This window comes from Diadema setosum, chromosome 12 (assembly GCF_964275005.1).
Source record: "Diadema setosum chromosome 12, eeDiaSeto1, whole genome shotgun sequence".
Classification (NCBI taxonomy): domain Eukaryota; kingdom Metazoa; phylum Echinodermata; class Echinoidea; order Diadematoida; family Diadematidae; genus Diadema; species Diadema setosum.
In genome coordinates this window covers 8,008,073-8,035,501 of record NC_092696.1, presented here as the reverse complement: position 1 = coordinate 8,035,501, position 27,429 = coordinate 8,008,073, and the positions used below count along the sequence as shown (strand labels likewise).

Sequence of the window (27,429 nt, the reverse complement as noted above, 5' to 3'; positions counted from 1 at the left end):
CGACATTCTATCATATGAACTAACTTCCCCTCACAAACTGTCAAGATTTTCCAATCATTGCAGTTGATTCTCACGTGACCTACACTACAGAGGCAAGTTTGAAGTACTGATATTCCATATACACTCACAGGCACACACACATATATACACATACACATAGTCACTGACGAGTGGGAAACTGGGTATCAGCTGCAGCTCAGCACAACTCAAAGAGGTTATTACCAACAGCCTATAGAGGGCGTACTATGTAAAATATCTGTGATTGCAGGGGAGGGTTGGCGTGCCCTACTAGTACTTGGTAAAGGCGGCCTTTCCTTTGCATGCTCACAGAACAATTGCACAGGGCATGCTGCCCATCTGCACTCCTTGATTGAGAACGGTGAGAATATGCTTGCCGAAACGTCGGGATTTTGGGTAGGCCCTTTTCATGGCCACATACATACCCAAGAAAGAATATGTGGCACACCGTTTTTTAAAGCCATCTACTATCCAACCTTCCTTGATTTCGCTGCTCGTATGCACTCTGGTAAGGAGGGATGTCTGCCATGAGGGGCAAGCCTAGCGCCTCACGCTGCTTCGTCCACTTGCATAGCGATTGTACAAGGTGTATTGCACTCTAGTACCTACTAGTATATAACCTCTTTGGTATAGCTTATATTCACAGGAGAAATGTGAGGGGAAATCAAACATTGTAGCTCTAATTAGAAAAAATGTTTCTCTACTTGCAGGAACAGAAGCCATGGATATTAAACTGAAATGCCATTTTGCTCTCCTTTTTTCTTTCTTTTTTTTTTTTGGGGGGGGGGGTAAGGAAGGCATTAACTTATATTGGCAAAGTACAACTGTAATGTGAAAATAAGGAGAAACTAGAACATCAGTCACTTCACTGACAACAACAAGACACAAATAATAACACATACTATGTTGTTGCAAATCAGTCATACTTTCAGCTCGTTACAATTCAGTATTGCAGAAACTGTGATCAGATTTTACCAGTCATGTGTAAGAATTTGGCAATCACCTTCGACCTGATAAAAAGATTGATACGTACTAGTATCCGGCAGATACATACAGTGAATAAATATACATCTGAATGAATGATATGCAAGACTGTGGGAATTACTATATTACTTTGTTGCATAATGAAGGAATAAAAATTTGGAAATGTCATCAGAGCTTCATATGGACAATTAAAACTGCACTGCTGTCTAGATTAATATGCACATACCCTTCAAAAGTCACAATGCTATGGTTGTGGAAGAATCAAGACTTTGACAAGTTCATGACACTAAGTTGCAGGTCTGTATCTTCCACCTGCGTGTCTAAAGGCAGGTTGCTGTGCCGGAGCTACTTCCTAACACACCCCATCCATCCCTTGACTCGCTTCTTGGCCTTTGATGCTGCGTCTGAATCACTCATGAGTTGCTATAATCTCTATAATCTGTCAGTCCACACATTAGCTACGATCTGATTCTCGTACAGGTGGAACGATCCCTACCTATTAAAGCACCTTCTGTGAAGTCCACTAGGGATAGTATGCACATGGCAGAAGCACACTGAGGTACAATTGTTTGTTGTCACTGCACAGGTTGCTCAGGGGACTTGTTGCTCCCCCATCATACTTCCACGACTTCCACAGTGCCATGCCCTTCACTTGACTCCACCTGCTGCGTGACGCGGAGGTAGTGGTAGGTGGTGACATCCTCAATCTCTTCTGCCACCCTCAGGGTGTACTCGTAGCTGTCGCACTCCCACTCCTGTTCCTCTGGAGTATCGGGGGTAGGGGTGGGACTTGGGGGTGGGCTTCTCGCCCCCAGGTGAATATGCCGCCTCCGAGGCAGCGTCAGCTCGTCGAGGTCGTCGCAGAAGTCGAAGGTGTCCACGATGCAGTCCGGCAGCGCCTCGGCCTGCACGTCCATGGAGAACTGGAAGTTGAGCTTGCGGGGGCGGCGCCCTGCCCTCGTTGCCATGTCCAGGGCCAAGAGTTCGTGGGCGTGGTCGGAGACAGACTGGGGGGCGACCGGGTAGCCGGCCAAGGCAGACATGTGCTCCGGCTCAAGCTGAAGACCAAAATTGCATGAGAACCTGCCACAGGAAGAAACAATGATTGAATAGTGTAAATAAAATTACATCAGAATGCTCCCAGTACCCTTTGGCAGTGGAGACAGTAAAACAAATTCTATCACTTTAGCATCAGTACAGTATCTCCAGGAACAAAAACAAAATTACATTTTTAGGAACACCATGTCATTGTTTTTCACCAATAGTAGTGTTTTAATCACTATAGTATTTTCACATAGGTTAGACAAAAATAGTAAATACAGGGGAATATAAGGGGAAAATATTGCAATATATTTCTTTGTAAAGCAAATTTCCCCAAAGTGAGACCGAGAGATGCATCACAACATATACCAAATAGCGCCCTCTTTTGCCTGCAACAGGAAAGGCTAGCCTCCTCTCTGTGAATTGTCGCTCATGCCTTGTTCCTCACTGCCAACATAGCCCCACAAAAGAAAAGAGAAACCATAGATTTTAACCAACCCAACTCCATTTGCTTTGCTGTTCTTCCCTCCCAGTCATCACAGTAATAGCCCCTTCCTCTGGGGATTGCAGTTCTCATGATTTTCGCTTCCCGAGAACGGCTCATTAAGTAATCTTGTTTTCTCTTTGGGGTGTGCAAGAAACCTTTCCCATTATCTGCAGTGATTTGATGGTCTAAATCTTGGGTCTACTCTGGAAACATTAGATTTGCTTCCTCAGTTCTCCTAGTCACGACAATAGTTGGAATGTGAAATAAACCACGAGGATTTCCTGCATAAGACAGTGCATCCAAGCTCTTGCAGAATCAAACAGCAGTGTGACCCACAAGTCCCCGCCCCCTTTCCTTCCCAATGACAACAAACAAAGGACGAAACTCTGTCTGAATGTCATGCTCTTCTTTCTGGAGACACCATGCCACAATTGAGAGGGTGGCCCGTACCCTGCAACTTCCCTCCAGAACAATACCAAGCACCCCCATCCTAATCCCCGGCCGCCAACTTTTGACTGCCGACACTCACTGCGCTTCAAACTTCCGGATGTCCATGTCCCCGAGGTTCGCCAGGATGATCCGAATGATGTTCGACAAGCCGGACAGGAACCACTTCGTGTCAGCTGGTAGGTTAGGGAGCCACCTCGTTAACCTTCACGGTCGACGTCCATTTAAGAAATAAAATGAAATAGGATTGTCAATAACTATCTCCATTTCTATGACAACAAGCTCCCTTGAAGTTTTCTATAACATCCATGTCATCACTTTATCGGTAAAATTTATCATGCCCCATATCCACCATGCGGAGTTGGCTGTAGGTGCAAATTTATCTTCTGTGCAATATTCTTTCTGGGAACAACATCCAAATATCATAATGGGCAAGCTACTAAAGAGGACTTGCTCAAATGAATCACTGAATGCAGGGTCTGATCAGAGTTGCGTCACAGCAAACTTCTGCCTTTACATCTCAAACTCTTGCTGCTTCATTGAACCTGCATAGGTATAGTTTATTGATGTCTCATGGTGATGCAGTAGCATGATTGTAGAGGTATAACTTTTTTTGGTGTGTATGTCAAAGATCTCCTTCACGAGTATCACAATTTGGTGGGCACCGAACACATCTTTTCCAGCCTACTAGGGTGATGACGTCTGCGACCTCATGTGAGTTTCTTGATGCGCTATCATGTGTGATATGGATGTGCGAATTGGAGAGTATCCCGACTTACCGCATGGCGAGGGTGAACGCTGTCTCAAGTGGGAGAACGTAAGGCAGCGAGACGATGGAGACCACCTGGCCCAGTCTGCTCCGAGTGATGTAGTTCCACAAGGTGGGGTTCAGAGACTGGCAGGCGGAGTGGAGAACTGGGGCATTGTGTGGGGGGTGGGGAGAGGAGAGCAGCAAAGAGAGAGAGAGATATATATATAGGGAGGGTTAGGATCAATTTCTCATGGCTTGAAGAGAAACATTTTGACCACCATTACCATCACAATCATCATCTGATCAAGCAATTCATGATATCAATGAGAATAATAAGAAAATCATAATTAACAGCAAAGATTACAATAAGGACACGAAGAACAAGAAAAAGGAGAGACGACAAAGAACAACAACAAAAACTTTGAAAACAATAACAATTTTAATTTTCTATTGATATGGTTAAGACAGAATATCCAAGATCTAAGACCAACTTGTACTTAAAATCAACTTGGTAACTAACCACTACACAGTACAGGAGTACACAGCTCCCTCACATCCCTCCCCCCTCAAAAAAAAAAAAAAAAAAAAAAAAAAAATCCATCAATTTGCATTATCATAAAAATCATGAGACCAATTCCTTTAACCACCAACTCAACTGCTCCCAACCTGCCCTCCATCCCCCCACCCCACAGTGTGAAAAGATACATAAGTCTTGAAAATAACACCCAGTAGTCTCTTGTAACTTGGATGCACGTGCCTAATCTGGTGGAAAATGCTCCGCCTCACACAAGCCGACCGATTATACAGAGACAACTTCCATACAATCAATTTAGCGCATGTTTTGAAGATCTTTTTGTTCCCAGAAGTTTAGTGAGTTGCTGGTACTAGTCCTCACCTTCCATGACCTCCGGTGGTAAACTCTTGACCCGTCTCAGCTCCTTGGAGTGGTGTTCGCACTTCTCGCAGGGACGGTTCTCGAAGAAGTCGTTGTCGTCCCAGTGATCCCACGTCCTAACTCCCTCCTCCTCCTCCTCCTCCTCTTCTTCCTCCGGCACACAGAACATGGTTGGTTCCTGTGTATCATTTTATAAAAAGAAAGTATAAAACCACCAAAGCTTACACAGGGTAATGTTGAAGATGATAATGTCTACATCATGCAGGGTCATTTGTCCTTTGCCTTTTTGATGTCAATATACAAGTTTCAGCTAAAAATTACACATCAAGAGTGCATGTGACAAACTTGAGCTCAACTTACTATGCGATTTTACAACATCACACGTGGCAGCATCTTGGAGTAAGAGTAAGCCAGCTCTATAGAATTAAAACTTGATCTGACCACATGTTTCAAATCTTGGATACTTTAAAAGCAAATAAAAAACAAAAAAACCCAACAACAACAACAAAACGGATTATTTATTTGGACGGTTTCATCTCTGTTTGACTGAGAGTACATAACTCCTAACTGCATCGTCACTTCTCAACATGATCTTATTACTCTTTTTGAGACATGATAGCTTCATAATGACAATATTCTTTTGACATGCTTATAACGAAAAAGAAAGAAGAAAACCCTCTAACCTCAAAATCTGTTTCATCCAATCCCTCAGTAACTTCTGTTTGCTCTTCCTCTTCTTCTTCTTCCTCCTCCTCCTCCTCCTCCTCCTCCACATCCTCCTCTGTCCCGGAGTCTTCCGACACGCTCCATCTGACACTGGAGGAGGAAGAGAAGGACGCTGCATGCGAGCGTCGCCTGGGGAGGGGTGCGGTGCGTCGCCTACCAGCCGCAAGCTTCGATCTGGATGGTGAGGTCCCCATCCTGAGGTTGCCAAGACAAACGGAGTGCGACCTCGTCTTCAGTACGTGTCTCTCACACGGAATGATAGCTGCAGGGGGAAAACAAGAACAAAACAGTCATCAATTTTTGCATGAGTATTTTTTTTTTTGCGCTCAATTGGGTCAGACTGATTTCTCTCGTCAAGTTTTTTGATTTTGCAGACGGTCATGACAATTGAGTGGGCACTTAAAAAGGTTCACTGCTGCCACATATTACAGCTGAAGACAGCTTAGTTTGCATTACACGTAGGACAGAAAATTCGCTTGATGCCACAGATCAAGTAGCAAATTTGAACATGCTTTAAAGGTACTCAAAGATAGAAAATAAGTTACAAAAGGCATATCACATATTCTACACTCACAATGGATTACCAGGTCTGCAGGAGTGAGAAGTAACTATCACAAAACACATAAACATTAAATCATAGTTGATGTACTAATGTTTACATCCTATTTCAATGAGAACAGATACTATGAAGAAACAGTCACTGTCCTTTTAAATACTCAAAACATGTGGAAAAATTGCCAAGAAACCTGACTGCCCCCCCTCCCAAAAAAAAAAAAAAAAAAGGAGACATTCTCTTCTCCTGATATTGCTGTAAAAGTCTGGGTCATTTGTCCTGAGACTCCTTGATCTACTTTTCAAAGCTGCAACAACATCTGTATCACAAAAATAACTGTGACACCTATAAGGGAGAAAACAACAACAACTATGCTTCCATGCTCTCTATCTGCAGTCTCATTTCCTTGCTCGTATGTTCTGCTGTCTCCTTCCTATTAAAGAGCTCCCTTGAAAAAATGCAAAGACGTCCCATCTGCTTCAAATAGTTTTATGAGGAAAAGACATTATTTTCAAAACCTTCCTTTTCTGAGTCAAGGGAAAAGGAACATATTGAATATCCAAGGCACACCACTGTATTCCACCCCCACTAAAACAACAAAAAGAGGCCAAAACTCAGTAACTCCTCTTCTTTCCCCATACATACTGCATAACTACTACTCTTTTTTCATACTACAATTAGAGTACACTATCTGTACATTTGTATCTCACTCAAGGTCATGCTAATCTACAATTCTTTTTGAACCAACAGTGGATTATATCATGGCCGATTCCTGGGAAAGAAGTCACAAATTGCTCTTTATTGTGGTCTTGCGATAAACTCAATGCAATATTCTGATGACTTCGGCTTATCTGCGATATCTCACTGGACGATAGACCGTCTGTTTACTGTCCCACCGTCTGTTTGCTGTCCCACGAGGTGCATTTATTGCACAACACAGGCACCCTGACTGCCTCCAACACAAACTTGTGGTCTGTATGGGCTGGGAGATTTACTAAGAACTTCAAATTAGTTGCCAGACTGCCTCAACTGCTAAAATTTCTTTGACTATGTTTGTAATTTTAGCCCACTGATGATGGAAACAAACACTTGATTTTGTCTTGTATTTATGGGTGTAACTGGAAAGATATAGCAGAGCAAGTAGAAATGTCACAAGAACTGATACTGCAGGATTTTAGAAGCAGGAACCAAATTAAATACAGCCACTTTCTTTTTCCTTAGGCTTTGATTCAAATACTAGGTCCAGCAACTCATCTAAGATGGCTTACATTTTGAAGAGACTACTATACTAAGCTGATGAAGTTACCCATCCTTTTCCCCCTCCATATCATAATACCTTGTTACATCACAACTGTCTGTGTACAGCACTTGAGCGAATAAAGTTTAGTGGACTAAAATTTAGCGAATCCACACCCTTCTGAGGTGCCACATTCTTTCACAAATAACGGCCAGACTGGTCTACCGCTGGTATAATCTGTATTTTCAAGGGCTCTGATGACAAGTGGTTAATCCCATCATGGTCATGATACTGTGTCCAATGAACAAGATAGTTTCTCCCAGATTCAAGAATTTCAAAGGACTTAAACACTAAAACACAAGAATCCAATCTTTCAATAAACTTGGGTTCCTTTGTGTGACAGAAAATGAGTGAACCATTGTACACCATTATACACTACATGTATGGAGAGTAATATTAAATCAGAATTATACATACCTCAAATTATCAAGTGGGAGCATTTTTCAAACAAGAGCATAAAGAAAGAGATAAAGGGAGAGGGGGAAGATATATAGAGAGAGAGAAAAAAAGGAGGAGAAGAAGAAGAAGAAGAAGAAGAAGAAGAAGAAGAAAAGCATCATTCAAGAAGAAGAAGAAGAAGAAGAAGAAGAAGAAGAAGAAAAGCATCATTCAAGAAGAATTTAATTTTCAGTCAAGCATTATATTGCTGTGTTCTACATGTATAAAGACAGTCTGTCAAGAAGGCACGATGAGTTGGCAACTCCAAGAATCTTTGACAGCCTTTACTGTGTCAAATTCTTAATCCTTAGTCTGACAGATAATCATATTTGTCATTCTTATTCTCTCCCCCCCCCCCCCCTCCCCCAACCCTCTCTCTCTCTCTCTCTCTCTGCTGTACAAATATTGACTCAAACTTTAGGCGACACTCCTTGTCCACAGCCCTGGCTATTGGTTGCCTCCTTGAGGATATCCGCTATCTTAGGCAAGAACTGGGTCACCTCCCGTGTCCTTCTTAAAGATAGGGACGGCAGGCTTTCGAGTACATCGATAACTATCCACAAGTCTGATGTAATGTTCATCAAACAGCACGTGCTGTTGCACATGCTAGAGAGTCAACATTCCATATTAATGTTTGTACGGTCCACTGATCACATCGCACGCATATTCGTATGCATATTGCTGGAAAGGGAATGCGAGATGAGCTTCAACAACTTTGTTTGTGAATTTATCATTTTAAGCACTCTCAAAATAAAGCCAAACAAAGAAGCAAAAGAGTAGTTATCTCAACAAAGGTGCCGACAATTGTTGAGAAAGGAAGGGAAAAACAAAATATCTGCTATTTTTGTACAACCCAGTGTCTTATAGTGACCCTTAAACACACCACTCTACATTAATCCAACTTCTAAAAAAAAATTGATTATGAATATTATGCATTTGACTATTCATGTAGTGTAAGCTGGCACCTCCAATCTTCCTCTTTTTTCTTGGGGGTGTGGAGATTAGAGAACGTTGAAGAAAGATATGAAAAGGGGCATGCCATAGACAATCACTAATAACAAGGTGTGGGCTTCAAATGTGCATGCCATTCAATATCCTACATACAAAATATAGTTTGCTCAACTAGCACGAAGACTGGAAATCCCCACCCCATATTTTATTGGGTATCAGACTTTCGATGGGCATATCCCCTCTTCTGTAATAAAGTTAGATGGTAAAGTAAAAACACAGGGACCATATGGCAATGAGGAAAAAATTAGTGCGAGGCGGGAAAATGTCTTTGCATTAAGAAAGTATACAGTCACACAGTTAACCACTGAAGAAAACTGAGAGAAATCAGAGGTGGGATGATATAGCATGTTTTTGAATACATGTATCTACACACTGAAACCAAACATGAAGTACCTGTCGGAGGTAGGAATAAAGTCAAAAATATTTCCTTGAGAATGATCTCTTCATGCAATGTTCATACATGCAGCTCATCTACAGGGATAATTTGTTTTGCCAAGGGACTTCAACTCTTTCTAACTGTTCTATAAAAGTTCCCGATATCAAATTCTTCCATTTTGACAGTACCGATAAGCAGTCCTGATAAAACATCTCTTGATCTCTCCAAAGAGAAAGAATCTGTCAGTATATCAAGATCTAGTCTTTATTTTTAGAAGATTGTTTTGACACTTTACTTACACAACGTGGGTCGGGAGCAGTTACATTTATTTTGAGAATCCTCTCTGTGAATGTTGATTGTAAAGTTAAGAGAGTTCAAAGCATACTCAATGATATAAACAGATTCGAGTCAAGGCAGCTTGGACTCATGCCAAACACTACACACCTTTGAAAACAAACACCAAACACAGACAGGAATAAGTTTACAGCTTTGGGTGGAAATGATCAGAACAGGAGGACAATGACAGAAGGAAGGAAATGAGTAAGAATGCTTCTTTCTGCTTTCATTGGTCGTATAATATCCCCTTTGTACAGACTGCAAAATTTTGAAGAATGTCTCCAAACATGGTGTACGATATCTCAAGGTACAATGTAATAAACCACAGTTAGAAAAGGAAAGAAAACAAAGAAAATCTAACCTCATGTTACATGAGAATACCCCCCCCCCCCTTGTAGGAAAAACAACAGTTGGACGTTCCTTGGGTTCAAACAAATTCACCAGAAATTTACAGCAACTATTCCCCTTCCATCATAAAAATTCCAGTTCTATAATAATCTGAGGAGAGATTTTGAATTACCTACAATCATACCTCGACAATATACAAACTGATGAAAGGAATCTGGTTTCCAGAGTTGCAAAAGGGAGACACAAATTGTCCGCATATTTTCAAAACAAAGCACAAACACCTGCCATAACTATTGTATCTATTTTCTTATACCACCAGCTGAGAGTAGAACGGATGTGAACTCTGGAGATGTTGCCAAGGGTTAACCACCTCCTGGGGTAAGAAGAGAACAGCCATCCTGATTTTCACAGGATCCAGGATGCTAGTTGTTCCAATCAAACCTTTACTGATATGACACCATTAACATGACATGACAGTGAAACTGTACACCACTTCATCAGGATGGCATGGCTGCCTTGAAAAGAATCCCAGATGGGGGGAACAGTTGATCTCAATGACACATCCTTGTTCCTGGTCCAATTATTTCACCTTCCCCTCTTTCTCTTCTCAAGGTGGCCCGGGAATAGGATCCTCTTGTTGACAGGAACCAAACCAGAGCCTGCATGAGGCAGTCAACTAGGATCTATCTTTAAAGATAATATAAAGTTTTGGTATTACCTCAAAAGTTTCCCTAAATTTCCTTGTCTTAGTTTGTGTTTCAGGTTAAAGTACCTTTCATATAACTAACACTGTGAGACTTACTCGCCCCAAAGTGCTCTCATGTCTTAGTAATCATGCAATAATGGTTTCGTACCAGAGCCGCCGCCGCACGGCGGCGAGGTAGCACACATATTGTACGAAACCATTATTGCATGATAACTGCGACCAGCAGCGTGCAGCCCCATTCGCATACTGAGTAGCTAACTGCGACCAGAAGCCCCATACGCATAGCTAAATGGGGCTTCGCATTGTAGCTTACAGGATCATGACAGATTTAGTATCGTGGGTAAATATCAACTTAAAATCTAAAAATTTCTTCAATTTGAAGACTTACCAATTAAGTTGAAGTCTTGAAAACAGGCTTCGAGCAACGTTTGGTTCTGCTAATAGTCCCTTCCTGTTCGAATTGATGACTGAATGTGACTCGGTCGAGAGGACCTGGGGAGAGCTACACTGAATTGACGGCCAGCGCATGCGCACACAAACATCTTATCCGTTCGTGGATTTGAAATTTGTTCGCATGTGATGTGTGCGTATGCGCTGGCCGTAGTAATCAGTGTATGTAGCTCTCCCAAGGTCCTTTCGACAGAGTCACATTCAGTCATCTAATTCGAACAGAAAGGGACTATTGGCAGAACCAAACGTTGCCCGAAGCCTGTTTTCAAGACTTCAACTTAATTGGTAAGTCTTCAAATTGAAGAATTTTTTGGATTTTAAGTTGATATTTACCCGCGATACTAAATCTGTCATAATCCTGAATGCTACAATGCGAAGCAACATTACGCTATGCGTATGGGGCTGCTGGTCGGTATGCGTATGGGGCTGCTGGTCGCAGTTAATTGCATGATTACTAAGAAATGAGAGCACTTTGGGGCGAGTAAGTCTCACAGTGTTAGTTATTTGAAAGGTACTTTAACCTGAAACACGGAAATTCAGGGAAACTTTTGAGGTACCAAAACTTTTTATTATCTTTAATAACTCACTGCTTTCCAGACTTGAGTATGGCATGTACTGTAATGATCCTTATGGAGAATTATAATGTGTTTCTATTGTGTCATACATATATGTATGACACAAGAGTAGATAGTTGTTATTGGTTGGCATTATTCTTTTTATACTACCTGCAATTATCTGCTCACTCCTTCTCTAAAGAACAAGTCCACCTTCATAGACATGTGGATTGAGTGAATGCAGCAATATTGGTACGTGTAGCACACATCAATGAGAGTTTGAGGAAAATCGGACAATCCGTTCAAAAGTTACGAATTTTTGAAGTTTCTGCTCAGTCACTGCTGGATGAGAAGACTACCACAGCTTGTGATGTCATAATATGTGTACAACGATATAAAGAAAATATAAAGAAAATTCAACATAATTTCACTTTTCTCACTTAATAAAAAGTAACTTGACTTCCCTCTCTCAAAAGGTAAGGGGAATTATATTACCCTTAACATACATCAGTGACAAATCGAGGAAATGTACATTTTTGTCAAAATTCTCTTTACATTTTACTTAGAAATGTCATTGTACGCATGCGACATCATACACTGTAGTAGTCTTCTCATCCAGCAGCGACTGCGCAGATACTTTAAAAATTCATAACTTTTGATCGGATTGTCAGATTTTCCCTTAGAAACGTTCACTGATGTGTTCTACTATATTGATGCATTCACTCAAACCATATATATAATATGAAGGTGAACTTGTCCTTTAAGTATCAAAGCAGCTGAATTGGAGAGGTTTAAATCCTTCTCACAATGTCAAGACTCATCAGAATCAGTAAACTCACTGTGTGTTTTGAGGTAGACCAGGGCATCGTCGAACCCCTGCTGGCACATCCTGCTGAGGACGCTGGGCTCTGGGGGGTAGAGGGCTCGACACATTCTGTACAAGTTACTGGCAGTGAGCTGTGACGGGAGAGAGAAAACATATTTTAAAAGTTTTTAAATGACCGTTACTAACGATAGCTCAGAGATATCATTGCTCACATATGTGATTCTGTTCATTCATTTGATTTGCTGCAATCGCACTCACTGATGTCAAAATTGCATGAGTGCACATTCAGTCAATGTAGCTGTAGCTGACTGGTACAGCTACATGTATGTTACCATAAAGGTAAATGAAAAATAGTTCATAGAACCATTTTATAAAACAAATAATGCAGAGGTCTAAGGTTGTGATGTGAGTGGAGATGCAGCTTTATACTCTCAGTATACTACAATGAAACATGCACTTGGCTGCGCCTTGTGCACATTACACCATTGTAAATACCCTCAAGTATGTTGCATCTCCACCAACACACTCTCACCTTTACATTATTTGTATACTTTCCTACTGAACTGGATATCATCTGGCTGTTTTCCATTCTTCTACATCAAACCTGACCTTCTGACTTTGTGAAGGAGAATGGCTGGTATGGCTTGTGGTCATCTGCTGAACACCCCAACATCTCATCTTTCCCCCTGGCTGCTTGCCAGTAGTGGCATAAAACTGGTCGCAAGAACTACTCCCCCCCCCCCCCCCCCCCCAAATACTGTCACTCCGAACAGTCTACAATCTACACCTCACTCTGACTTCTTGATCATTTGCCATACTGGTTGTCATATTGCATACCTTACCCCTGACCTTTCCGCTATCAAGGTCTTCGGGTGAAACCTCTTACCCATAAATCAAGCGGAGCAGGGGTTCTCTTATTCTACACAGGTTCCTGCCATCTTTAACAGCATTTACTGCACAATGAATCAAACCATAATTGTCAGTTCACAGCTATTAATTTTGGCTCCTACTACCCAACTTTGATCGATTCATTGGTAACAGCGGGTAATTGTCATTGAATGGAAATTGACAGCCATGTGTGACACACTGATTTACACTCCCACTGCAATCCCACATAGATGGGAGCAAACTTGGACGAGAAAATGGAATGTAAATGCAGGCCTTGTTTGCCTTACAGTGCTTGACCCTTGAGCCAACACGTGTATCTTCAGGAGGGCATTACGCTGGGATTGTAATGGGTGTGTTAAACAAAAACCCAACCCAACAACAACAACATTACTTTGAATGACAGCATAGTTTTTGTATTTCAATAATTTATCTAATCCCGTACTGACTGAAAGTACAGTACATACACTGTACTCTCCAAGCAAAAAAAAAAAAATCAATTGTATGCAGGGTTCAACATCACCAGTGGCCCAGTGGCCCTTGGCCACTAAGAATTGGTGTTGAGCCACCAAATTTAGTTTGGTGGCCCAATCGGGCAACCAATGTTAAAAATTTATTTTTATTTTTGCTTTCATTTTGGGTCACTACCTATCTTTTTCGGGCCATGAAATTTTCAAATTGACCAAATTGTCTGACCTACCAACTATTTCCACTGCCAAGATAAACATCAGCCAAAGAAATAAAATTATGTAAGGACATGGAAGAAATCTGCAAAGGCTGTCATATGAACTTCAGGCCAGAGATGTCCCTTAATCTCAATGAATGATTTAATTTGTGCTTTCTCACACATTGTGCGGGTATGTTATAAAAATTTGATTAAATCAAGGTGTAGTATTGGTAAGACTATTCTGAATTGTTGCTATCTGCTGGTGGCACGTGATGTAGAAAAAGATGAGCTCACCTGTATATGTGTGTTGGAAACGGTGAAGTCGAGGTAGTCACTGAATTCGTCGGATCGCGGACATATATTAGCCTCCCCGGAGAAAGGTGATACAGTGATGGTTTTGCAGGAATGGTCTATAATTGGGAGGTTGTCTGATATACCACCGTCTACGTACCGCTGTAGAGTGGAACAAAAATTAACAAATTTGTTATGCCCCCTGTGCAGGTGTTATTTTACAAGTTTTGACATGATCGAAAACCGAGATCACTGAAATGAAATGAATCACAGACTATTCGAGCAAAATATACAAAGTACCTTGGGTGAGCAATTATCTGACATGGGTATGCATATATTTGAATGGTGCCTGGGCCCAGTTACATAAATTTGTACTTCAATGATACAGTAATTCCCATATTGAAAGTCAACAACACTTTCTTTCTTTTTGCTCCTTATCTTTATAATAGTTTCTTATAGTTAATTTTGGGTACTAACTCAGTGCTTAATTGTCGTTTTACACAAACCTGTTTCATGCCAACATATTACCTTCTTCTTGATTTTTTACAAGTGAAAAACACAATACTTGTATATTTGATGATTTAAGAATATAATTTTGACTCTGGATATGAAACATGTTACTCGTAATCATGTGCATTTTCTTTGCACACAGAGTACATACAATTAGTTGAATTGTTTTAAAAGAATCAAATATCACACTATCATAGCTGCACATGTGTCACCAAAATTGACTGCCCAACAAAATCAGAAATTGCATGCACAACGTTGCACCCCATGCAGTACAGTGTAGTGTTTCCAATATCGTATGCCATCAAACTGCCCAATAGCCCAGTCCATAAAGCAAATATTTGTGAACGATCAATACAATGTTGACAATAGAAACTAAGTGATAGGTGGCATTCTTCCTACTATTATCTGTGTATAAAGTTGATTCCCTATTACAAGAAAAGTTCCTCTCATTTCTTGCCAATGCCACTGATCAGTTTATACTGGTTTCAATACTAGAATGACTCAGTAAAGCAAAATACATCACTCAGTCCGGGTAAGTATTCTCAAGAGCAATCCAACAGACTGTTTTCATCCATTCATTCATTTATTGTCCATTTCTAGCAGAAACATAAATATTATACAAAAGTTGAATGCATAAATTTCATTACAATGTGGTACGGGTATACAATAAAAGTCTCTTTAACAGGATTATATTTTCCTCTCCAGGCAATAAAATTTGAATATAATCTCTTGGGAAAAATATAGCTCCCATGAGATATTAAGTGTCATATCACACCTCAAGAAAGGCAGTCTGTCTGATCTGCTATATATCTAGCATTGCAGATTTCTCACTGTACAAGTAACAAACAACTGTTTCCCAAATGGCCTTGTAGTCATCATAACAATCGTATCACATGACCATCGATCCCTGTGTCACCATTGTTTTAAAAGTCACATGATTTGTCACAACAAAGATCCCCGAGATAAATCGGATTTCAATATAATTTCTTACTTCTTCGACAGCCATCCGCAGCAATCTTTTGAGGCATGTTCCCTGGCCTCCAAATAGCCACCTCTTTTTTCCTGTACAGTACACTGCATGGTTTCAAATTTTGCATATATGGTAGAATAGTGCTACACCTTTATGCGCTCATACAGTGTATGAATGTAAGTCTCCAAACTGGCGTATTAATAAGTACACTGTTTTACTGTAGTAGCAATGAAGGTTCTGAGGTGCCGAGGTACATGTACAATGTACTTACCGTGCCCCTGAAGGATGGTGGAAGGAAGCCAGAGTAGAACGGAATGAAAGTACTGCACACCAATGCCTGAAGAGATCAGAACACAAACGACACTCAGAGTGATATTGCTAAGGACATGAAAACTAAAAGTGATAATAATGGTAACCGTCATCCCTTTTAGAATCATACTTTAAACAATAATAACAATTGACACTCAAGAGACTATTTTATATTTGAATGCCATTGTACATGCAGCAGATCTGAACTCCGGTTGACTCTTCATTTATGTTGGGCTCAAGCGGAAAAAAGATGTTCATGCAAAAATGGCAATAATCATGCATCAAAAATTTAGTCCTCCAGGGAGCTATCGAGGAGATATTGCCATGTGACCTCTGAACAGGTGAGAGGATAAATTCAAAGCAATTCAAGGAGGATTTTATAACTTTTTTTTTTAATAGGACATACATTTGTAAGGATGAGATATGTATTTACTATAACTAATAGTTTATTTTTTAGGGAGCCATACAATAAACTCTCAAAGCAGAGAGGTTCGGTACACACTAGCTCCGATTTGTAAAAGTATTACAGTAAACCTTTAGAGGCACTTAGTGAGTACGGTACACATCCTGACTTGGAAAATCTTGTCATTTTAATACAGACATGTAACAAAGACTCTGATCTGCTAAAATAAACAAGCCACACTAGTATTCAACTACTGTGCCTTTTTATTTGATCAACTTGTGACCTTCCTCTGAATATCCACTGCCAAATGACGTCAATTCAATGCCATTGACTTTTGGGAAGTTGCATTTGTTTAGATACAATGTATCAGCACTTTATGCTGGCAGTGAATGGTTTATGAACTACATTGTAAACATACCAAGAATCCCAAAATGATAGTTCATTGCACTTTTTCACCATCAGCCTAATATCAAGGCTTACAGATACCTTTTTTTTTTTATTTGGCAGCTCTTACAGCTCATGCCAACGTAAATTTTGCAAAATTTTACGAATACCAGCTCACAATCTATCAAATTATAAAAAATGAGTCTGGAGAGTATTTAACCTCTCTTCCATCTTGTTGCCACATAGTTTGTCATTTACTCATTTAGTAAGTTTTTAATAGCAATATACAGTACTCCCAAGAATGTTAGACTGATTTGATGTTTGCAACATTCCCAAGACAATGAGAAATTTACTGCCTCACACAAATAATATGTGTAGAATCTCCTTTGTTTTTGAAATTTTTCCTTGTTAATGATAATGTTAAGCCAATGAACAGTACAGCGTGTATATTACTCATCATGCTGAAGATCATTATCACAAAACAAATGCTATGGTATTAGCAGCCATTTATAATTCATAACCCTATTCTACCCCTCTTGAAAGCATACCATACACACTGGGGCTTGACATACAATTGAATTTGTTTCTGTCAAGTGCTGCATTCAAAATGCTCCAGGCTGGCTTGGAGACTATCCAATTGGCTCTCTGTTGCAAAAAATCCCACGAGGGAAGTACTGTACATAATATTGCAGTTTCAGATATGTTTCCATTGTTTTCCCACTCATTAATAGTCACAACGCTCCTTTGTCCATGGGTACTAGTGTGGAAATGTCAGGGAGTTTTCTACACAGTACAACTTCACTTCCTGTAGTACCGAGGTCATATTTGTGTATCAATCAATGTCTTCATTCAGGGTGAACAAACTTTGTCACCTACTAGAATAGTTATGTGCTGACATTTTTTATCAAACTAAAACATGCTCACTCAGAGTTTGAATTTAACTTGGTGTGGGTACAATTGTAGCCCTTTTCAGGGCCACACACATGTACCCAAGAAAGAATATATTGTGTATGTGGTGTCTTATCATATATTTTGCAGGCACTGACATTATCTGTAAACACAGGAAAGATTAGAAACCTAAACATAGCATGGAAGAGCATTGCAAGAAGTTTTTCTACCTTGTACCTTGCCTGCTTGTATATGTCCAAATGTGTATTTTAAATGCGAGAGCACCACATTGTAAAGTGGGTACGCAAGTACAATGTACAGTACCCATTCATATTAGCAGTACTTGTCCTGACAGCCAGCATTAGTTGCCCAGTGCACGCATACAGTACTGTACTTCAAATGTTATATTGCATTCCCCCCCCCCCCTCCCGCCCATTCACACAAACTTTCATGGCTTGTCACAAGAAATGATAATGATAATTGCAAAAAGAAGAAAAAAAAAAAGGAATGCAAATTCACATGCCCAATGAATTTCCAAAGGTTCCATCCACTTAATATCTTGACACTCCCCCCCCCCCCAAAAAAAAAAAAAAAAAAACGTTCCCAAGCCTCTGTATTGCTGTTTTAAATATTTCTTGTGTATACGTGTGTCTGTGTGTCTGTGTGTGTCTGTGTGTGTTTTGGTATTCTGAACTAATCATGCACACACCTACTGTACTACCATTTGTAAGACCTAAATGGTATTTTGAAAAGCATAACAAAGGATCAAAGGCCTTTTCATACTGTACAGTATTGGTACCCTGTCCATACAAGTAGCTACAATGTACTCACTATCAATATCGCAAGATTGTTTCTTCCCATAGATTACTCAACGGAAAATGAGCATTTAGTCACTGCATACGATATCACTTTCAGAGTTCAACAGTTTACAGGCAATTTCCAGTGAACTGCAACTACTGGGTATTGTAACTATTGCATGGCTATTACATGACAGGGGAATTTTTAAGACTGTAGGGAAAAGTTAGCTGGTATAGAGTACAAGAGGAAAGGCCTCTCCCTGTTATGACTGTATCATGTTTTGTCAGCACTAGCCCGAATGACCTGGAAAAATCAAGTTTGCGCTTGGTGCACTGATCTACAAGGCTAGTGTTACTAATCAAAAGTATTGATTTCCTTTCCCTTTTGAGGTGTATGCCATTGGATAAGGGTGGTCGTGGACAACAAAACTATTAGCTCATACTGAAAATTCCCATCAATCAAGCCACATTCACTGGCACGGTGTTGATAAAAATGATTAAGATTTTTGTTAACTTTATCTGTGCAACCAAGATCAGAAAATGTCTGCGTTCAAAGCTTTATTAGGGAAGAAAACTAATTCTCCTCATGAAATCAAGGCAATAGGGGCAGAGCTCTTCTGCCATTACACTAAAATTTATAAGAACTGAATCAACACTTCATTAGGATGGAATCAATACCTCACAACTATTGGTAATGACTGCTCAAATCAAAATGCCCTCAAAATAATAGACCACTTTTAATAACAGCAGCTCACCTTGCTACAAAAAAGAACCTCTACACTACAGAGTTCAATGTGTTGTCAATGTGTGAGTTGATGATTTGTGGCAACGTTGGCATCTCCGATTTTGTTTGTTTTTCATGAAAAAGTGTGGAGGTAAAACTTACGTCAATGACATCTTCCTTGGACGTGTACTCGGAGACCATCACGTTCTGACGGTCGGAGACCCGCGTGAGCGATACGTGGAGTTTGCCGCTGGCACGGAGGTGGAGATCCTCCGGTAGGATGCGTTCCATGCCATCCTTGAGGATCTGGACGATGTTGAAGCCGGGATGCAGCGGCCCGAGGGAACGCGCCCTGGCCTTGACCGCGGTCTTCAAAATGTCCTCGGTGACTTGACCTACATAAATACACAATGGATACCACAGAAAGAAAAAAACTTCAGTGATGAAAGATATATGATGGAGTCTGCGAAATCTTGCAACTTAATGTTCTTTTGTACTATAAACCCGTATGTGATGCGTCACAAGGAAAGCAACATAATGTCAGTATAAAAACATTTTTTGTTTTTTGACAGACATGAATTTGCGAGCTGCTAGCTTTAAAATCAAAATATATCTGGCCTACATGACCGCCAGGAAAATATATGTTTTTTTTTAAATCAAACGTAAGAAAACTGTAACAGTCATATTGCCAAAGTCGGCATCACACACATTTTCTTCCTTTGATTAACTCTGACTTGATACAGGTACAATGTGAAGATGCATCACAAAAAATACAGTACAGCTTTTCAATATGGACTGTATTTAATAAAGATGGGCATGGTTTGCACGACAATGGGTAATATTTTACAACTACCAGAATTGTCAAGTGTATTTTCATTGCAGCAGATAAGACTTTGTTGCTGAAGCCAGCACTGCCCTTTCATTATTGCTTCATCCATGTATATGAGGAGCACTATGATCGCTGACACAGAGATCTCCCGGTGAATGAATATAGGCCTCAGTACAATATTAGTTACCAACAGGTACACTGTATGTATCATCGAAGCACTGAAATCTGCAAATATGTGTTGGCAAACAGAACCATTCCTCACTAAAATCTGATTGCTAGCAAATTACTGCACAGCTCTCCACATGAAGGCAGGGTTGACAAGCCATTTGTCAAGAACCAGCCCGAGCACTATATGTGACAGGAGGAAAAGCTAAATCCAGCTAAACAAGCAACAGCCACGTTGATGATTTACCATATTATCACTCAACCCAACTCTGTGTGACAGAGATACATCGTATGGCCTACATGTACAAGTCCTATGATTACAATGGTTGCTTTCTTGTGAAATGTGTGGACTGCACATGTCCTCTCATGTTACTCTGACACAACCAAATAAGATGCACAGTTCCTATTGTACATATTTTTCAGAAGATGACATTATACACAATTGTAACCTTACCACATTTCAGTGTAAATGTGCATGATACATCATGCATATTCCTATCTCTCTCACATTGTGTTTGTGTAACGTGTGTGTGAGTTTTAGTTTATGTCCAGTACTGTAGATGAAATTGGACCTCTCCCAAGAAATCTTTGCTAGTTCTAGGCAGGGAGGTGAGATGAAACCTCCCTGTTCTGGGGTAGGAACCCTCTCATTATGGCACGGTTTAGAACCAGGGAGGTGGGTTTTCCCACCTCCCCGGTTGAACAAACAGGATGGCAAAAGTCCCCATGTTGGCACACAATGTAACCAAGAATCTTTTGCAGGGGTGCAGAGTTCAAACAGTGACAGCTGACCGCAAAGCATAGACCCTACAAATGAATAGAATACCGTACTAAAAGCTCTTGTCTGGCAGTGTCAGTTGAGAGCTACTTACCAGATTAAAGAGCCGAAAGAACCCGCCTAGACAGTGTGAAAAGAAGTTTCCCATGTCTACCCTCGGAATAGCACAAAGGGTATTACATAATGACCCAAAGGGTATTACATAATGACCCCCCCCCCTTCGCTGATTATCAAGAGTCCTTTTTTGAAGTGCACTGCTGATACATGTAGCTGGACTAGTCACATGGGTGAACATGTGACCTGTGCACAACTTGAGATGTGCCACAATTTAGATGTGTCACAAGTATAGGACACCGAGTGAACATCATAAAATCACAGGAATCAAAATCACGGCGAGTGCTTGTGTACACCCTAACGTTAGTAGTTAACCTACTAGATTCTAGTATTAGTGTTTCTGTACTCGTTGATCCGATGTACCCAGCTACAGCTGGAGCTTCAGTTCGCCCGACTCGATACACAAACTGTCATCGCCGCACATGGGGGCATTACATGTATGTACTTTACAAGACGGAGGCATACACAAACTAGGGCTAGGGGGTCTACTACATATTATGTACTACAACACAACGCCTCCTAAAGTAGACTTATCCATGCATCATACTCCACTGCGCGTTCCTCCTAAACCGAGCTGCGCGCTCCTCCACCACTCTAATGCGCACTGATATGAGAACGAGGTCAAGGGGGCGCGCAGATGCGTAATAAGACACATCCCCTCCCCCCGTTCCCCACCAAGTCTCTATTGTACATACAGAGTACGTATTCCTGTGGTCCGACTAGATGCACACTGGGACGCTTCGTCAAACCCTGAACTCATTTCATTATACATTACTAATGAACTTCTTTACTTACCAAATAGATGAAAAATTATAAAGCTAAAGCCGTCATCTTTTCTACACCCATAAAATTTTCTTACTGGAACCCAAGTTAAGACTACTGTAGCTCAATACAAGTGTAGAGCTGTGTTAAATTTAGGGTCAATTTCTTAGACAAATGTCGTTATGGAATACCGATGGCACATTTTTAAGAAAATATGCTTAGCCAGCAAGCCGAAATCTGTCTTAGCTAAGGCAGAATTCTTAGCAAAATTCTTAGCCAAATGCTAGACAAATTCCTAGCCAATTTTTATGGAATACCAACTTTGGCTAAGAATTTTGTCCTAGCCAGAAAATAAGCAAAATTTTCTGACTTAAAAGCATGCTTATCTAGTTTATGGAATACCGGCCCTGGTGTCTAAACTGATGAATTTCACATCAATCTTCTACCAACTTGTGAAAATCTTCTACCAACTTGTCAAGACGCTAACTGCTTTGTATTAAGACTAGGAAAGTATTGTACTTTGTTGACCGTTTGAAGTACACTTTGTAGTACAGCGTGCACTTTCAAGGAGTATGTTTTGTGGGCACATGCAATCAATGAAGGCTGCTGCACACTTTGATAATTTTTTTCAACTCGTGCCCTGGGCAAGTAGGCCTACATTGTAAATTGCAATCTATGTACACGTACACATTGTACAATGTACTTCATTTTGGGTAATACAAGTGGATGCTTGCCTGCTCACACTGAAGGCCCCCTACAGTATAGGGTTCTTGCCTGAATACCCATTTGGTAAATTCAGGCAATTACAGTTGAACCTCTATTATCCGGCCTCCCTTTATCCGGATCTCTCTATTATCCGGACGCAATCTCGCCGTGATTTTTTAATCTTTTTTTAATAATTACGAGAGGAAAGGGGGATTCCCAACGGATACATTTCTTAATAATTATTTAGGTAAATCATCCCAAGAATTTATAAAAGAAAATGATTTCATTCTTGCAAACACGAACCTCTATTTTGGGGTCTGTTACTATGTGTAACAATGAAAAGGTTGCAGTATACACATTACTACATGTGGTACTGTACAATGGGCTACATCAGTACATGACGATTGTGTATGTATATGTAGACTCTACATGTATAAAGCATTGAGTCTCCCTCCCGTATCCGGCCAAATCCCTTATCCGGACGAGCCCCGGTCCCGACTTGTCCGGATACGAGAGGTTCAACTGTAGGTGGAAAATCCTTTGTGATGCCCTGTGATGTATCCAAGGGAAAAGAATTTCCTGCACTGAACATCAGTACCCCGTAGTTCATTCTACTGCCAAGGTCAAAGTTGGGGCTGACCTCTTCATTTCCTCCGCACTTTGGTAATCAGCAACAAAGAATTTGAATTTGATCATGCCTATTAAAATGAAGTGTTTCATCAACACATACAATGTAACCACCTGTGCTTGGTAAAATTACAAAACTGGAGTGCACTTTTATATTTAAATCAATGCTGCATATCATGAAAAGATTCTTGAATAGCATCGAGTCTAAAATTGATTACACTTGCATGTGGGACAAATGTTGGCAGCGCTTTGCTGTATGAGTGGCCAGCAAAAATGCATGGAAGTTTACTCTGAATAGAATTTGTTGTAGTGTTACTGTAGGTACAGTCACTGTATACCGACAAATGCCATGAACTGATTAAAGTGGAAATTTTTGGTGTGGAAATTTGCACGCATTTCACGGGACCAGAAACGAGCGCAAAAATAAAAGCAAGTACCCCCTGTAGGCCTAAACATTTCTGCTTGCTAGTACCACTACTAGATGTCTTGGTTCCTCGTAGAAACACACAAAATTCATTTTATCCGTCCCTGTGTGAAAAATTAATCGCACAAATACAGTACAACCACTTTTACAGCAGAGGATGCACTTTCCTTTGTTTACACTGCCTGACACTTGACACTACAATTGTACATTGTACATTGTATTTTAAAGGGGATGGCTACCTGTAACTGATCAGTGGGAATCAGTGGGAATGCTGGGAGATGATTGTTCCAATCCTTGTGGGATTCATTTAAGAGTGCATTATATATCTATTGTTGTGCGAAAATTATTTGCTTCAGAATGGTTTCATATTCAAGTAATGTGCAGTTCAATGTTTCCAGGTTAGCATGCCTGTACAGTGACGGGGCATTTTACTATTCAAAACATTTGATTCAACCCAGTTTGTCTGTTGCATAATTGCATAAACATTTAAATCAAACATAAGTCTGTGAAATGATAATTTTCACTGACTGATGCTTGACTTGTGTTTTGTTTTGTTTTGTTTTTGTTTTTGTTTTTGTTCATTTCCATCTGAGAAGATGGCTGGATAGCCCATATATTCAGCTGGTTTTCCATGGGGTCCAGTTGGATGTGAGGTGGGACCATTTCACCGGGTTAAACACCCTGCTCTTTGCGATGAATGAATGAAGCGGGATCTTTTACGTGCATGAGTTGCTACTCTCTCATACACGGGACCTCCATTTTATGTTCTATCCAAAGGACAGAGGATCGTGAGGCAGACGCCCTACCGACTGAACCAACTCACCGCCCGACTGAGCCAACACTCACTCATGTTGCATATTTTAAAGGTGCATGGTCCCGGTGATTTAGTCAAATGCATACGCGGGCGCACGACGCAAGTTTCCTATAGAGACCAATGCTATCGACTCTTCTTTGGCGCTTACACTTTGGCCCACTTTCCCGAGTCTGAAGAAGTCCGATTCACTGTAGTCAGTGGTCCGATCACAGTTCGGCTCATGATTCGGCTGAGGGGGATGACAGCTTTAGCAATCTCCTTTTGTGATGACATGTCATAATAACAAGCACATATGCATGCACCCTGGCATTACTACAGGCTGCGCGATGCGCAGAGAAGACAATTAAGGCAACGTTACTTACTGTAGCAACACGTACGCACTTTACTCTTGATGACAGCTCAACTTCGGTAATCTTCGTATCAATGCTAACGGTGATCGGCAGTATCATCAACAGTGCCATCTACACTACCGGGATCATGCACCTTTAATTCAACAAACGAACAGGGCAATTGTGTGAAGCTGTAGAATCCGTATGCCGTGCGGTGGTCTTTAACACACTGTAACTAGGGGTCAATATAGGGTGGTAGATCCAATTATTGGATGCTTTCTTTCGTGGCTTTGAATTCCGTACTCAGAGGATGAAATTTCGGCTAAAAATAACATCACTTATTCACAAACTCCTCGAAATTACAAATTCAGCCAACTTATGTCAATTGTTCGCTCCAGTTTTTAGAAAATATGCTTCAAACTTACCCCTCTAAAAAGGTTCTTTTGACGCGGTGCCAAATCGCATTGTATTACCTTGCATCAGAATCACAATTTATCCCACAAATCACCGTACACTTTCTCATCGAGCTGAGCGGATGACAACTAAAAGATCGGCAAATGAGGCTCAAATTTCGTATTCTACGGTAAAATGTCTGTCTTGAACATTTCGAACAGTTCACACAATAAAACCTTGAGAGAAATCGACAACAGGTTAGACTCTACTTCTAGTTTACATGCTTTGTCTAGGGGAGCTGCACGCGCGGGTGATGAGTTGCGGGCCCCTTAGCGCGCAACTATTCCGCATCATTCGCGTTCGAGGACGATAGCTACAAATTTCCAATATTGATCAGTGAACTTTTGGTTCTACAGGTTGTATATTGGAATCTTCAGCATTTTTCCTGTATGTGGGTGGGATTTCATAGAATTTTAGTCACGAAATGTGATTCAAACATGCATGTAAATAAATTATTAACTATAACGAGGTGGGGTCACTCAACTACAAATTTGAGGTAAAATGTGAATTTCTTCATGTTTTTACATTTGATGTCGCGTTTTTTGCGATTTCGGTCCACACAAAGTTCTGTGAGGCTAATCTACGAAGTCCAACGCATACAGAATGTTATTAGTACACAAAAATGTGCATGTCGGATAATACCATGCATGGTGTCCGGTCGCGGTAAATACCAAGGAGGTTGAAGAGATGGAGTAACAACAGAGTTATTCCCTTTGATCTATGTTCGAAGCCGCCACTCAAAAATATTTAAAGCATGTGCCAAACAGGATCTGCTGCGCCGATACGAAGACAATTGACTCGTGTCTCATTGCATAATCACCAGCCACTTTCAAAGGAAGATATGTCTTTGTGATGGTAATTACTTTTCGCTATCCCTTCTTATAAAAGCTAGGTGGTACAGACACAAGGATGCGCGAACAGAAATTGAGGAAAAAACGCTGAAATGAAAATGAAAATTACTCGACTGGGCATACGCGGGCACTATAATCTGATATATCTATCAATAAAGAATTATACTTGAAGATTATTACATGTTAGTTTCATTTGGGGAAATTAAGTCGAAAAGTGATAAAACCAGCTTTCCAGGATGGTACAGTTTTATTTTAAACATTTTCACATAATACAGGTACAGCTCCGATTTACACTTTTGCGCAAATTTCTGAACGGAATCAACTTTTGTTTTACATGCTTTATTATTAAGGGAAATTTAATTTCATTTAGACCTAATAATAAGAAAAATATGGCCAACATTATGATAACATATCAAAATGAATCTTCAGATTGCTCAGCAGGACGGCGGCTTGGAACATCGATCATCAAAGGCACAAGTGCACCTGTGGAATTCTTTTGTACATCAATAGAAATCTGACAACTGTTTGAATAAATTACAGCCAGTTGGAACTCCATGTATAAAACCTCCTTGGTACACAATGCTTGCCTATTATAAGCGTACTACATGCACAACAGTCACTCACTCATGGTGTTGTTTTGTGTAGACCACCGCATACGATTTCCACGTTTGGAAGGACGAGAGAGACGTACATTGTGATTGGCTATAAGCGAGTCACACCTCCACACACCTTCAACATTGTCCAATAGAAATCCTCGTATCGTTCATTACCATTGCGTGAAAAGGTTCGTCTCCACGACTCGAGTTGCGAGGTGCTTTTAGCAACTGGAAAAGATGCGTGAATAACTACGATCAATCAGCCCCGAAACCCAGGCACGGAACAATATTTAAGACAGCTCATGACCCTCATTCCGTAAACAAAACGTATATTACTGTGGAATATGAAAAGGGAAATCAACGTTTTGCTCTGGTTTCAGAAGACCATCATCACTCACTTTCTATCTAACGTTACAAACTATGCATGTTACACTTACAGACTCAACCACACGCTGCGCTGTAGCTGTTCATTCATGTGTTCAAACACAACCACAACAGTCGAATGTTGTACCCAATTTTGTTGACTAACATTCGTTATAACATCTCCAAAAACCCTTAAACTACATGTGGGGAATATAATATGAAAATTGGACTTACCAAGGTCGATTTCCTCACAGACCAGCAAAAGACCGACCAATGCCCCTGCAGATGCTCCACTAATCTTGTCGATGATGTGCGGAGCATGTTTGCGAAAACAGCTCGCCACTCCGACGTGGTATATGCCCAAAAACCCACACCCCGCAAACGATATATTCATTTTTGTATCTGCTTTTCACAAAATTACTAAAGCTAAATGTATAACAGTTATTTTCAGTCCAATATCGCGTCAGTTCTGAGTTCTTACGATAGCTGAAAACAGTTTAGATTTGCCCGGCACAGCACCGTATATACACCTACCGGCGGCGGCATA

The 27,429-nt window shown here is 40.6% G+C and overlaps 1 protein-coding gene across 2 annotated transcripts; it reads right to left on the bottom strand.

Annotated features, from left to right (window-relative positions):
- Positions 1–842: 842 nt before the first annotated feature.
- Positions 843–27,429, bottom strand: LOC140235621 (patatin-like phospholipase domain-containing protein 5). 2 transcript variants are annotated; one of them, XM_072315628.1, is made up of 10 exons: positions 27,117–27,429; positions 19,235–19,467; positions 15,839–15,904; positions 14,091–14,249; positions 12,258–12,375; positions 5,307–5,611; positions 4,624–4,801; positions 3,757–3,892; positions 3,060–3,182; positions 843–2,085 (listed from the first exon to the last, which is right to left on the bottom strand). In XM_072315628.1, exons 1-10 carry the CDS (start codon positions 27,274–27,276, stop codon positions 1,617–1,619), a joined length of 1,947 nt encoding a protein of 648 aa, XP_072171729.1. In that variant the 5' UTR covers positions 27,277–27,429; the 3' UTR covers positions 843–1,616. The 2 variants fall into 2 exon arrangements, with proteins under 2 accessions (XP_072171729.1, XP_072171730.1); XM_072315629.1 differs by lacking the exon at positions 3,060–3,182.